The 14681-nt window shown below is 43.2% G+C and overlaps 1 protein-coding gene across 7 annotated transcripts in view; it reads right to left on the bottom strand.

The window, feature by feature from the left end:
- The window catches only part of LOC110990344 (uncharacterized), a 33420-nt gene that overhangs the window by 11007 nt on the left and 7732 nt on the right, over positions 1-14681 (bottom strand). For 3 of the 7 annotated variants that reach the window (XM_087139082.1, XM_087139076.1, XM_087139077.1), the window contains exons 2-3: positions 986-1123; positions 277-312 (exon numbers count right to left, since the gene is read on the bottom strand). In XM_087139082.1, the coding sequence (XP_086995208.1) occupies positions 277-312; positions 986-1118 (169 nt within the window). In that variant the 5' untranslated portion in view covers positions 1119-1123. Of the gene's footprint in view, positions 1-276; positions 313-985; positions 1219-3692; positions 4422-11936; positions 12097-14681 lie in introns of those variants that run through there. The other 4 variants (XM_087139079.1, XM_087139080.1, XM_087139081.1 and 1 more) reach the window with 4 other exon arrangements.

Below are 14681 nucleotides of genomic sequence, written 5' to 3' on the forward strand. Positions count from 1 at the left end.
GCAGAGTGGAAACTTCAGTTTTAAAGGATGACTCACCTAAAAGCCAAGTGGACAGGTTTTATGGTGAAGAGTTTACAGATGTGGTCACATGCTCGGCCCTTGCTCTGATTTAAGCTTTCCTGATGGTCCTGTTTTTTTTTTTTTTCCCAGATCATTTTTTGAGTGAAGGAACCCTCTCAGGGAAGACTTTTCTAAGAATCTGTTGGGGAACTCCTGTCTTGAAATTTCTTGCCCAGAAACACTTGTTGCTAGTTGTTAGCTATTAGTTGAACTTACCCTGTGTCTTTCTACGGTTTTGGAGGTACAACGTCACTGTAACAACACAAACAAAATGCAACATTACTTCTCGAGAGTGCAATTCACAGAATATAAAATAAACCCACGTAACTACGAAGCAGTAAAGCAAAAACAAGTGTTTCACGTGAACTCTGTGCTGGCTTATCATTTTTTATTAATTCCCCGGTAAAGTAGCAACCAATTTTTGTGGCATGATGGTGTTACTGAGACACTGTAGCTCAAGCAAAAATATAAAAAAGTGACACAAAATGACAGCTGTAATTTGTATTGTTAAAAATAGTCCAACAGGCCAGATTAGCATGCAGCGGTGCTGTGTGGCTCATCGCTGCAGTGGTGGAGCGCTTGTGTCCCTGCTGGTAATCCGCTCGCTCTCAATGCCCCAAACCCTGGTATACGGTTTCAAAACAAGGCTGGATTATCACCACTTTTGAGATGCCCAGCCGCCTGGTCTTGTTCGGAGTATGGTCTTTTGTTACAGGGCCCTGTTTCCTTTGTCTGAGTTCGGAGACCCTGGCCACCCATATAAACCATACGTATCCGATCCCGTAGTCCCCAGCAGGAAGTGGTTAAAGTACTCAAATTGATACTCTAATTAAAAACTAACAAGAAACATGAGTAAAATAAAGTTGTTGGCATATGTACTGATCATTAAATCCTAAATCTATGTATGTGCAGGAAAAATACTTACAAACTGTCAGACAAACAGCCAGCACTGCTGTAACTGCAATAACAATCCCTGTAATTTCACCAGTACTCAAGCCAGATGTCGCTGCTCTGGTCGGTCCGGCTGTAGTCATGTTGACATCCCCCCACTTTACCATAGTCTCTTCAAAACGAAGACATTATGTTTGTTCACTAGACCTTTCCAGTAAATGACTCAAAATACTGGTACAGTACACGAAACATCTCCAAAACAAATTTCTGAAAAAGAAAACTTTTATTAGATATATTTCTATGTGACATCAAGGGCAGAATGAGGAGTAGCTTGCGAGAGACCAAAGCCATGTGCATGTCCATCTCCACCATGCAATGCTTCAATCTTATGCACGTCATCATCCAGTATCCTTGATCATTTCATGTACAGCTACATCGTGCATGGAGAGCTCTGCTCTCATTCACTCATTTCAGATGAATGCCACATAGTTTTGGGAATCTGACAGTACATGAGTGCACTGTTCAATGGCTAATGGCAAGAATGGTGGAGCTGCAACAGAGTACAAAAAGTATCAAATCAACTACTCTTTGGAAGAAATAAAAGGGTCAAAGTTCAACAACCTTTAAGGCTGTAACTTATGGTACAATCATTTGACCAATAACACTAAAATCTCTCTTTTAGAAGTATCAGCAATATCTGAAAATATCAGGAATTAAAATGACTCACTGTGCTCCAGCCCTACTCAGCCCAAAGCACCTGCAAAAGTTTTATTTAAAAGCATACCGGTAATTAAGCAAATGTTTTACTACATGTACCTGTACATGCATGTCCCATCAAAACAGACACAAAGTCTACAGCCCATACATGTACACAAACTTGAAGTGGATTTGCAGTTTCAGCATACCAAGGCTATGTTTACATGTACATTACATGTGTCGTTAGCATGAAATCAGACGAAGATTTGTTCTTGGTTCATTATCCCCACACTGGGGCCAGACTACTGACAATACCTGTGATACCTGCCCAAAGATACTGGAGGTAGTAGAGTAGTCCTTGCTCATTGAGTAGACTGGCCCCAGTCAGGGGCTAAATTGGTACATGTAACATGCGTGACCGTACAGTCGCCAGGTCCCTTATTTCGCCACTTTTACTGTGAAAACCAATCTGACTTGACAATACACGTACAAGTACATGTAGATGGTGAAATTAGGGAGCTGGCGACTATACGCGTAACGCACGTAACATACAGCATACATGTACATGTACTTCTGCCATGTCTGCAGGTGGGGTCACAGAAAAGAGTTCCATGGACATCAGTAATTATTCCCCATTGTGACCTATTATTAGCCATCAGAAAGCAAAACCATGTCCAAAGAAGTTCCATTTAGGAGGGAAAATACCAAGTCGTTTACCATACATTGCAATGGTGCATGTACCGTCACTATACAGGTTCAGATGCGACGTGGGGAATGACAGATACCTGGTGTATCAGCAAAGGCTCACATTAATTACAATTAACAACAATCACATTTACATGTATTCCAGTGTGTAATCAACTCACAGGTGCCATCTTGACATGCCATGAGACTTGCCTTCCCATAATGCACTTGTACATAATCAGACTGGTACACTGTTCTGTTACACTCCCTCCCCCTAGACTCAACTTCCATAGGAAAGGGGTGTTTTATAAATGAAGGTTAAACCATATGAAATAAAGCTTGGCTATCATCAATCACTACAGATCAACTAAAAGTTGTGTTCCACTATCTTTTAAACTTGTGTTTTTGACGAATGGCAAAAGCTTTCTAGTGATCATTTTAATCCAAACAGAGAGGCACATATGTACGGTAACGCGTTCTTGGATAAACCTTAGCACATAATTTTAAAATTAATGTCTGCTGTAGTTTCATAATTAAATGTTCAATCAGAAAAAGATCAAGTTTGCGCATCAAATTTCCAGATGAATCCTTCTTGATTAACTAAGGAATATCTGATTGGGTTGGCAAGATGGGTCAGGTGGGTTGTCAAAATGTTCAAGGGCTGGAACTTTGTTGAACACTTCTTGTATGTACATGTAGCAAAGAGACTCAGGACATCATCAGGGACAAAACACAAATGGGTAGTAAACACAGGCACGTCGATAACAAATCAGGAAGAGGAACAAACATGTAAGTTGAATAACACAGGAACTTGGTAAGACACAATGTACAGAAATCAACAGTAACAGCTTCAGTTAATTCCGACGCGACAAAACAGCAAGGTTGCATAATGTACAGGAACTCCTCACGGCATATGCTGCTATGCACGGGGTCGAAATCCTTGCCACCACTCGCAATCGAGCAAGGAAAATTCAACAGCAATTGAAAAAAATGAACAACAAGATTAGCATTGGTTCGCAAACTTGTTGACTGTAAGTAACAGTCAAAAATGGAGAGCCAGAGGACTCACTTATGTTGAATGGGGTCAATGTGACAACATCATTGTCTAACTCACCACGATGACATTCTGGATGTGACGAAATAAACATAGTCATACAGCATACACAGTCCAGAGTTGTCATAACATGTCATATGAAGAAGTGACGAATACAAACAGTCGGATCCCAGACCAGCTTTTGCAAAACATGAGTAACAAGACAGCAGATATCTGTCACTCACGTAATATACATACAAGTATACAAACAGTACATGTAATTGAAAGCACATTTATGACAGTTAGCTGTTACAGGAATAACAGTTACCGGTATGCATGACAGTCACCACTGGCACTCTCCATTGTTGACATACAGTGTATATGGCTTTCGAGGGTCTTCACAACGTCAGAGTCGGCAAGCTGTCCACAGCATCGAAGGAACAACAAACAGTTAATACAAAATTTCTCACATTACCAGTCAGGACTCTCCAGTGCTGGTAACATGGCTTTTGTGAGGCCACCACCATGGCAGAGTCGGCCAGCTGTCTACATCTTTGAGTAATACTGTACAGGGTGTATTTACAGATGTAAACATTATTGGGTAACCATGGTTACATAACAGCAAAGCCGGAAGATGGGCAGAACTAATCAAGCTAGTCTGACTTTAAAGTCAATGAGCTCGCATCGTGCAGCACGCGTAAGGTGTGCGGACGAGGTACATGTACATGTATTCACAAACATGACGAACAGGTCCAAAAACAATCCACCGAAATCTCCCACAACACACGCCTTCCTGCTAACTACACCAGTGTAGCTGTGCATACCGTCACTACATGTTTTCCCACAACACACACCATCCTGCTAACCACGCCAGTGTAAGAGTGCATATCGTCACTACATGTTTTCCCACAACACACACCATCCTGCTAACTATGCCAGTGTAAGAGTGCATACCGTCACTACATGTTTTCCCACAACACACACCATCCTGCTAACTACACCAGTGTAAGAGTGCATACAATCACTACATGTTTTCCCACAACACACACCATCCTGCTAACTACGCCAGTGTAAGAGTGCACACAATCACTACATGTTTTCCCACAACACACACCATCCTGCTAACTACGCCAGTGTAAGAGTGCATACAATCACTACATGTTTTAACACAACACACACCATCCTGCTAACTACGCCAGTGTAAGAGTGCATACCGTCACTACATGTTTTCCCACTACACACACCATCCTGCTAACTACGCCAGTGTAAGAGTGCATACCGTCACTGCATGTTTTCCAACAACACACACCATCCTGCTTACTATGCCAGTGTAAGAGTGCATACCGTCACTACATGTTTTCCCACAACACACGCCATCCAGCTTACTATGCCAGTGTAAGAGTGCATACCGTCACTACATGTTTTCCCACAACACACAACATCCTGCTAACTACACCAGTGTAAGAGTGCATACAATCACTACATGTTTTCCCACAACACACACCATCCTGCTAACTACGCCAGTGTAAGAGTGCACACAATCACTACATGTTTTCCCACAACACACACCATCCTGCTAACTACGCCAGTGTAAGAGTGCATACAATCACTACATGTTTTCCCACAACACACACCATCCTGCTAACTACGCCAGTGTAAGAGTGCATACCGTCACTACATGTTTTCCCACTACACACACCATCCTGCTAACTACGCCAGTGTAAGAGTGCATACCGTCACTGCATGTTTTCCAACAACACACACCATCCTGCTTACTATGCCAGTGTAAGAGTGCATACCGTCACTACATGTTTTCCCACAACACACGCCATCCAGCTTACTATGCCAGTGTAAGAGTGCATACAATCACTACATGTTTTCCCACAACACACACCATCCTGCTAACTACGCCAGTGTAAGAGTGCATACCATTACTACATGTTTTCCCACGACACACACCATCCTGCTAACTACGCCAGTGTAAGAGTGCATACAATCACTACATGTTTCCCCACTACACACACCATCCTGCTAACTACACCAGTGTAAGAGTGCATACAATCACTACATGTTTTCCCACAACACACACCATCCTGCTAACTACGCCAGTGTAAGAGTGCATACAATCACTACATGTTTTCCCACAACACACACCATCCTGCTAACTACGCCAGTGTAAGAGTGCATACAATCACTACATGTTTCCCCACTACACACACCATCCTGCTAACTACATGTACGCCAGTGTAAGAGTGCATACAATCACTACATTTTTTCCCACAACACACACCATCCTGCTAACTACGCCAGTGTAAGAGTGCATACCATCACTACATGTTTTCCCACAACACACACCATCCTGCTAACTACTCCAGTGTAAGAGTGCATACCATCACTACATGTTTTCCCACGACAAACGCCATCCTGCTAACTACGCCAGTGTAAGAGTGCATACCATTACTACATGTTTTCCCGCGACACACGCCATCCTGCTAACTACGCCAGTGTAAGAGTGCATACAATCACCACATGTTTCCCCACTACACACACCATCCTGCTAACTACATGTACGCCAGTGTAAGAGTGCATACCGTCACTACATGTTTTCCCACAACACACACCATCCTGCTAACTACACCAGTGTAAGAGTGCATACAATCACTACATGTTTTCCCACAACACACACCATCCTGCTAACTACGCCAGTGTAAGAGTGCACACAATCACTACATGTTTTCCCACAACACACACCATCCTGCTAACTACGCCAGTGTAAGAGTGCATACAATCACTACATGTTTCCCCACTACACACACCATCCTGCTAACTACATGTACGCCAGTGTAAGAGTGCATACCGTCACGACATGTTTTCCCACAACACACACCATCCTGCTAACTACGCCAGTGTAAGAGTGCATACCGTCACTACATGTTTTCCCACAACACACACCATCCTGCTAACTACTCCAGTGTAAGAGTGCATACCATCACTACATGTTTTCCCACGACAAACGCCATCCTGCTAACTACGCCAGTGTAAGAGTGCATACCATTACTACATGTTTTCCCACGACACACACCATCCTGCTAACTACGCCAGTGTAAGAGTGCATACAATCACTACATGTTTCCCCACTACACACACCATCCTGCTAACTACATGTACGCCAGTGTAAGAGTGCATACCGTCACTACATGTTTTCCCACAACACACACCATCCTGCTAACTACGCCAGTGTAAGAGTGCATACCGTCACTACATGTTTTCCCACAACACACACCATCCTGCTAACTACTCCAGTGTAAGAGTGCATACCATCACTACATGTTTTCCCACGACAAACGCCATCCTGCTAACTACGCCAGTGTAAGAGTGCATACCATTACTACATGTTTTCCCACGACACACACCATCCTGCTAACTACGCCAGTGTAAGAGTGCATACAATCACTACATGTTTCCCCACTACACACACCATCCTGCTAACTAAATGTACATGTACGCCAGTGTAAGAGTGCATACCGTCACTACATGTTTTCCCACAACACACACCATCCTGCTAATTACGCCAGTGTAAGAGTGCATACCATCACTACATGTTTTCCCACGACACACGCCATCCTGCTAACTACGCCAGTGTAAGAGTACATACCGTCACTACATGTTTTCCCACGACACACGCCATCCTGCTAACTACGCCAGTGTAAGAGTGCATACCATCACTACATGTTTTCCCACGACACACGCCATCCTGCTAACTACGCCAGTGTAAGAGTGCATACCATCACTACATGTTTTCCCACGACACACGCCATCCTGCTAACTACGCCAGTGTAAGAGTGCATACCATCACTACATGTTTTCCCACGACACACGCCATCCTGCTAACTACGCCAGTGTAAGAGTACATACCGTCACTACATGTTTTCCCACAACACACACCATCCTGCCAACTACGCCAGTGTAAGAGTGCATATCGTCATTACACGTTTTCCCACGACACACGCCATCCTGCTAACTACGCCAGTGTAAGAGTGCATACTATTACTACATGTTTTCCCACAACACACACCATCCTGCCAACTACGCCAGTGTAAGAGTGCATACCGTCACTACATGTTTTCCCACAACGCACACCATCCTGCTAACTACGCCAGTGTAAGAGTGCATACCGTCACTACATGTTTTCCCACAACGCACACCATCCTGCTAACTACGCCAGTGTAAGAGTGCATATCGTCATTACATGTTTGGATAGTGATGTAGGGGAATGAGAGACATCAGCGGAGGCTTATTAATTACATACATGTACAATTAACAATCACATTGATCCTAGTGTGTTATCAACTTAATCATAATCAGACTGGTACAAGGTCATGTTACAATACATGTACATTTGGGGTTTGCAAATTTCGGGACCCCTGTTTTTAGTTACTTTTACCATGTTTACGAATAAAGGTCAGCCCCGAAAAAGAGTGTTACTCAGGCAATGTCTCTTGATTGTCATGACCCTATTTGGGTTATATTTGGAGAGTAGGCTAAATCAGGAGAAAAAATGTGACTTTGTTATTTACATGTACATGTACACGTAAGTCTGTCAAAGTACTTCAAATGCAGGGTCAACTTGACACGTGCACATGGCAGATTGTGTGACCATTAGCTTTTCTCTTCAATACTATTGCAAAGATGGATTTGTGCCGGGAAGATGATAGATGTAAATCAATTTTGGATTTTTTTCCCTTCCCGGCATGTATTTTACAGTGTTAAAATCCACGTTGGGAAGGGAAAAAAAGAGAAAAAAAATCCAAAATTAATTTACTAAATACTCTTACTCCCTAATTGGCTCATCTCAACCAATCAGAGATCGGATTTCTAATGATACTTTTCTGTTACAAATCATAAACAATATACCAAGTACATTTTTACATCACCATGTTTATTTTCAGCAGATGCATGCGTGCACAGTCCGTGTCAATGTCGTCATTTTTGCCCCACACACATGTACATGTATAGGTTCATGTCCTTCCAGAACTGCAAGGTTTATACGAACCTTATTACAGATACATGTACATGTACATGTATAAGGTGACAATGTGCCATTTTACTGGCAGCTTGGCGTCTTTGTTCCTGACATTGTTCCAACATTTCAGACCAGGTACAGATAATGACCTCGTCAAAATTGCTGAGAAAATGACGTTTTTAGATATACCGGTATGATCCTGCGAAATGGTTGACAGGTTACTCTTTCAAATATTGCAAAACCCCTAAATTGACCTCCACTTCACTATGGTTTCGAAAGAGCGAAATGCCTCTTGACACTTATTATGTCGTGCCAGGTTACCTGTACATATACTCCATACTGGTCAAGTTGGCCAAAGGGGGGGGGGGAAGGGGGGTAGTAAAATGTTTACCTCAAAGCACAGAGGACTATGGTATACAGACTATATATACTCTGCCCTCACTTACTCTGCCCTCACTTACTCTGCCATCACTTACTCTGCCCTCACTTACTCCGCCCTCACTTACTCCGCCCTCACTTACTCTGCCATCACTTACTCTGCCCTCACTTACTCTGCCATCACTTACTCTGCCCTCACTTACTCTGCCATCACTTACTCTGCCCTCACTTACTCCGCCCTCACTTACTCTGCCCTCACTTACTCTGCCATCACTTACTCTGCCCTCACTTACTCCGCCCTCACTTACTCTGCCATCACTTACTCTGCCCTCACTTACTCTGCCCCCGCTTCCTCTGCCATCACTTACTCTCCCCTCCCTTCCTCTGCCCTCACTTACTCTGCCATCACTTGCTCAGGCCTCACTTACTCTGCCATCACTTACTCTGCCATCACTTACTCTGCCCTCACTTACTCCGCCCTCACTTACTCAGCCATCACTTACTCTGCCATCACTTACTCTGCCATCACTTACTCTGCCCTCACTCTGCCATCACTTACTCTGCCCTCACTTACTCTGCCCTCACTTACTCAGCCATCACTTACTCTGCCATCACTTACTCTGCCATCACTTACTCTGCCCTCACTCTGCCATCACTTACTCTGCCCTCACTTACTCTGCCATCACTTACTCAGCCCCTACTTACTCTGCCATCACTTACTCTGCCATCACTTACTCCGCCCTCACTAACTCCGCCCCCACTAACTCTGCCCTCACTTACTCTGCCATTACTTACTCTGCCATCACTTACTCTGCCATCACTTACTCCGCCCTCACTAACTCCGCCCCCACTAACTCTGCCATCACTTACTCTGCCATCACTTACTCTGCCCCCACTAACTCTGCAATCACTTACTCAGCCATCACTTACTTTGCCCTCACTTACTCTGCCCTCACTTACTCTGCCCTCACTTACTCCACCCTCACTTACTCTGCCATTACTTACTCTACCATCACTTACTCTGCCATCTCTTACTTTGCCATCATTTACTCTGAACTTACTCAAAGTAAAGCCCTCAGCTTGTCCATTCACAACACAACTCCTATCTTTTCCTTTTTGTGTTCCTGTCACCACCCACTGTGACTGGTTCAATTTGTTTCCATTCCAATGACTAATCATAGGTCACCTTTCATTTTGATAGGGTCAGGAAAACCAGGAAAAGATAGGAGCATTGTAGCAATTGGTCAAGCTGTCATGCAGCCGACAGTGATTGAGAGTACATGCTGCTGACTTTCTGAAGTGCAGATGGGCAAAATACTCAAGAATGTCACCATTTTAATGAGGATGCAGGGCCTAATGAGGTGACTAAGCCAAACCTCCCCATCAGACATCCAAAGTTCACCAAGAAGGCATGTTATAAATTTTGTTGCAAAAATACTGTAGCAGTGATGGCAGAGGAGAGGACAGGATATAAATGGAACAACATATTTTACTACAGAGACAGGAATGTCATCAAAACCACAACTGGTACCGCTTTGGAGAGTTTTCACTGCATCAATGATTTTGGTAGGATCTTTGGGATTAAGGAAGAAACTTGCAGAGTTAGAAGTATGAAGATAATCAGAAAAATGTTTATTAGTAGTATGTATTTTGCTTGCAAGTGAAGGACCAACATTGCTAAAATAGAATTGAAGGAATCAACAATATCCCCCGGATTAGTGAAGACGTGTTGGCCATCAGTGCAACAGTTTGGGACGTTTGCTTTAGCATCCTTCCCAAGAATTTTGTTTATTTCTCGGCAAGTATTTTTTACATCATTTTTTAATAAATTATGTATGTGGTAGTTTTTCTTGGCAAGTCGAATGATAGAGGTCAGGCGATTGCAATAGCATCTGTATAGACATCTATTGGCTGTGGAAGGGTTGCATAAGTATTGCCGGTACAGCCTATCTTTGTGGTTGCAGCCTGAGTTGATAATAGCTTCGGTGATCCAGGGTTGTTTAGTTGTATTTTTCCTGTAAGTACTTTAGAGACAAGAGGGAAATGTGGATTGTACTTTTCCGTGAAGAGAGTATAAAAGTATCATAGGCAATGCAAGCGTGCTGGCATTCTTAATTTTCAGTTCAGTCGGTGGATTCAATATCTGTAGAGCAAGAACGCAAAGTGCTTTTATTAATGTTTCTTGCAAAGTAAATTCTGGGACCAGGGCCAGCAGCTAGGAAAAAAGAGGGAGTAATTTGAAATAATGGAAGGTGATCAGAGATGTCAGTATTAAAAACTCCTGCAAAGTATTGTCATCATTGTTGGTTAGTTTGTTATCGATCAGAGTGCTGCTGTAGGAACAGGGTGCTAAATGTAATGAACACCATCCCACACACTACCCCAGACTGGGGGCCAGTCTACTGAACTCCTCCGTATCCTTGGCCCCACAAAAGTCAATTCAAAATGTGGTGACTCCATGAATACGCCTTCTTTAATTGAAACCCTTTTTGCATTTATGGATTACTCACCCCATCAAACCACCGATGTATTAATTTCAAGGACACCTACAACTGGTCAATTTCCAGTTTGTAGGTGTCCTTGAAATTTTGATTTTGATTTGGGCCATTCGTTTACTACCACGATTAACTCCAAAATATCACTGACGGATGCAGTTGGATCTGTTTGATCTGGGAACGAGACAGAATTATTACATACGTATACACGTACATCCCCAGAGTGTGGCATTGCCAAAGAACGTTGATGAATGATTAACCGAAATATACATTGCCTAACATAGCGTGGCATGTGGTGAGCACATCATTCGCATGTCCAATCCCCATCCTACACAATGATGACACATTTAGTTTTCTATAATAACTATATGTCGTTTGTGGAACCCCCCTCTCGATCATTTTTGAAGAGGCATAAAACACACTCGAGCACGGACGACAAAGTAGTTGGGCCAGCCCAACGGCAGCACTACAGTCTGACATTTGGGACTGTCCGGTCCCAACTAGGCCTTTATATATAGTTGGGACTTATGCTTATGCCGTAACTTAAGCCTACCGGTAGTTGGGGCGTAACTAACAGAATCACTAAGGTCAAGATGCTGCAACTAGTGCAAGTTAACATAGACTAGAGCAAGCAAAATCTAAATAAAAACGAAATTAAAACAAGTATTTAACCAACCTAGAATTTTTGTACGTGGTCCATTTATTTGGCTAGAATGGGCGGTGTGAAGTTAGTTCCTTGTTCCTCGTTTGACGTTCGACATTCAATGTTGAACAAGTAACTGTTCCATGTTCGAACCAAAGAATATGTAACCGTTAGACAATTCCGGGTGCACTCGCCTTAATGGCTATGGAGTGCAACAGGAACAAAAAACAAACTGTTTCCAATGCTTGTTGATTTAGAGCTTTGCATGGTGAAGTCATGAGATGTACAGTACAATAGGCTTGCGGGTACAGCATGGACTCAGTCTCTTAGAAGATGTGTGGTTATTAAAATAACCAATAAGTGTTGACTCGACTTTTCGGTCAGGATACTCTTGCTGTCCTTTGGAGAGGGTGCTAGACTCAAGCACCTGAAATGAAGGCGCAGGGTTTTACCCCAGTGGAATCATGAGAGGAAAATCAGAGGGTAATTAAAAAAAAAAACTCCCTGTTTCCATCGAACTACTTTCCGAAATCGAAGAAATACACATCAATCCCACGTCCAGCTCTAAACTTCTTTTGATCAAAGTCTTTCCCTGGACTGAAGTGACCCCGTTGCCTACATTTCAACCATGGCAATTTCGACTGTGAAAAAGGGTCTGATAAACGTTTTGTCGCGTAGGAGGATTTCTTAGTATGGAAACCCAAATGGAGAAAAGAATGAAGTACAGCAAACATTTCTAAAATCTATATAAAATAGCTCAACCCCATGCCCCGCCCTGGGATTACATTGAATGTGATGTCATTGGTCTCCTCAATCGAAGAGACTCCTTCCAACCTGGCAGTGGGGCATGGGGTTCTTCGGGGTCAAACAACCCCTGAAATGAAGGCGCAGGGTTTTTACGCCAAGGGAATTATGAGAGCGAAAATAGATGTCATTAATACAAACTTCCCGTTTTCATTGAACTACTTCCCCAAACCGAAATAATACCGTCACATTAATCCCACGTCCAGCTCTCAACTTCTGTCCGGGTCTTCTCTGCCCGAACTTCGCCACAATGCCCCTGCCCCCTTTGGCATCTCTGATCCACCACAGGATCCAACACCTTCATGCCCCAGTGCACGTGTGGCCAGTAATACAAGCCGCGAATACCGTTTCAAACCCCACCCCATCCGGATTGCCTTTATAAACCAACCCTCCATATGAACCACAGTTTCCACATCTAACACGGGATTAAGTGTTTTATTTCGATGGCAGAAAAGTCTAGTGTGAGGCATTCATTTTTCCACTGTAGTTTCCAAGCGGAGAAGTCTACCGACGAGACAAGACTTTCGTCACAACTGTTTTCACTATGGGAATATCTGCCTTAAGTTTGCCCTGGTTGAAATGGACGCAACGGGGTCACTAATGTGCACATAAGCACAGTAAAAAAAAAAAGCATACTCAGTAGTGGGATTGGTGTATTTTCGATTCTGTGAAATAGTTTCAAAAAGGACGTTTTTAGTATTAACCTCTAGTTCTGCCTATTAAACGACAAGTCCTTCATTTCAGGGATTGTTTGACCCCGAAGAACCCCACGCCCCGTGTTGGCAGAAGTCTCTCCCGATTGAGGAGACCAATGAAATCACATTCATTGTAATCTCTGGGCGGGGCATGGGGTTGAGCTATTTTATATCGATTTGAGAAATGTTTGCTGTACTTCATTCTTTTCTCCATTTGGGTTTCCATACTAAGAAATCCTCCTACGCGACAAAACGTTTTTCAGACCCTTTTTCACAGTCGAAATCCGCAATTGCCATGGTTGAAATGTAGGCGACGGGGTCGCTTCAGTCCAGGGAAACACTTTCATCAAAAGAACTTTAGAGCTGAACGTAAGATTGACGTGTATTTCTTCTATTTCGGAAAGTAGTTCGATGAAAACGGGAAGTTTATTTATAATTACCCTCTAATTTCGCTTTTATAATTCCACTGGGGTAAAAACCCTGCGCCTTCATTTCAGGGCTTCTTTGACGCCGAAGAACCCCACGCCCCGGGTTGGAAGGAGTCTCTCCCGATTGAAGAGACCAATGACATTTTAGTAGTGTTGTATAAAAAAGGAACAATGTTGACAACATGTACTAACTTTTGAGAAAGGAACTTTTATTCTAAACTATTTTACAGCTTGTAAAGAGAGAGTGGGAGTACTGCACGTAGAGATGTTGCTTCGGAGAGTGGTTGTGATGAGACTGGCTAAAAATGACCAAGTGGTAAAAATAGGGTTGAAAACATAGGCCGGAAGAACAAGGGTAAACCTAACTAAAATCTAATCATAAAGTAATAAATCCTAGACCAGAAGTCTGCCAGAGGAATGTGGTAAGAAGGCCAAAGCAATAAAAATGGGTCCTTGTGTAGGAGTGCTCTTAAATCAATTAGGAGGCTTGACATTACAGGGTCAAAAGTTAAAGGCTCTTACTGCTGGGAAAAATGGGATCTACTGAAGATGCAAGTGTTCTTAATTTTACAAGGGGGGGAAACGCTACAACATCACATTCAATGTAATCTCCAGGCGGGGCATGGGGTTCGGGTATTTCATTTTGGTTTGAGAAACTCAGTGTAGTGTTAGGCATTCACTTGTCCACTCTGGTTTGCAAGCGAAGAAGTCCAGCGAAGAGACACGACTTTCTTCAAAGCCCTTTTGACCGTGGAAAACTGCCTTTGCCCGGTTGCAATGCAGGCAAAGGGGTCCCTAAAGTGTAAAGAAAGGCACCCAAAAAAGAACGTTGATGGCTGGGGCGTCTGACT

The sequence above is a fragment of the Acanthaster planci genome, linkage group LG07 (assembly GCF_054643075.1).
Source record: "Acanthaster planci isolate LZ-2023a linkage group LG07, COTS_SCS, whole genome shotgun sequence".
NCBI lineage: Eukaryota > Metazoa > Echinodermata > Asteroidea > Valvatida > Acanthasteridae > Acanthaster > Acanthaster planci.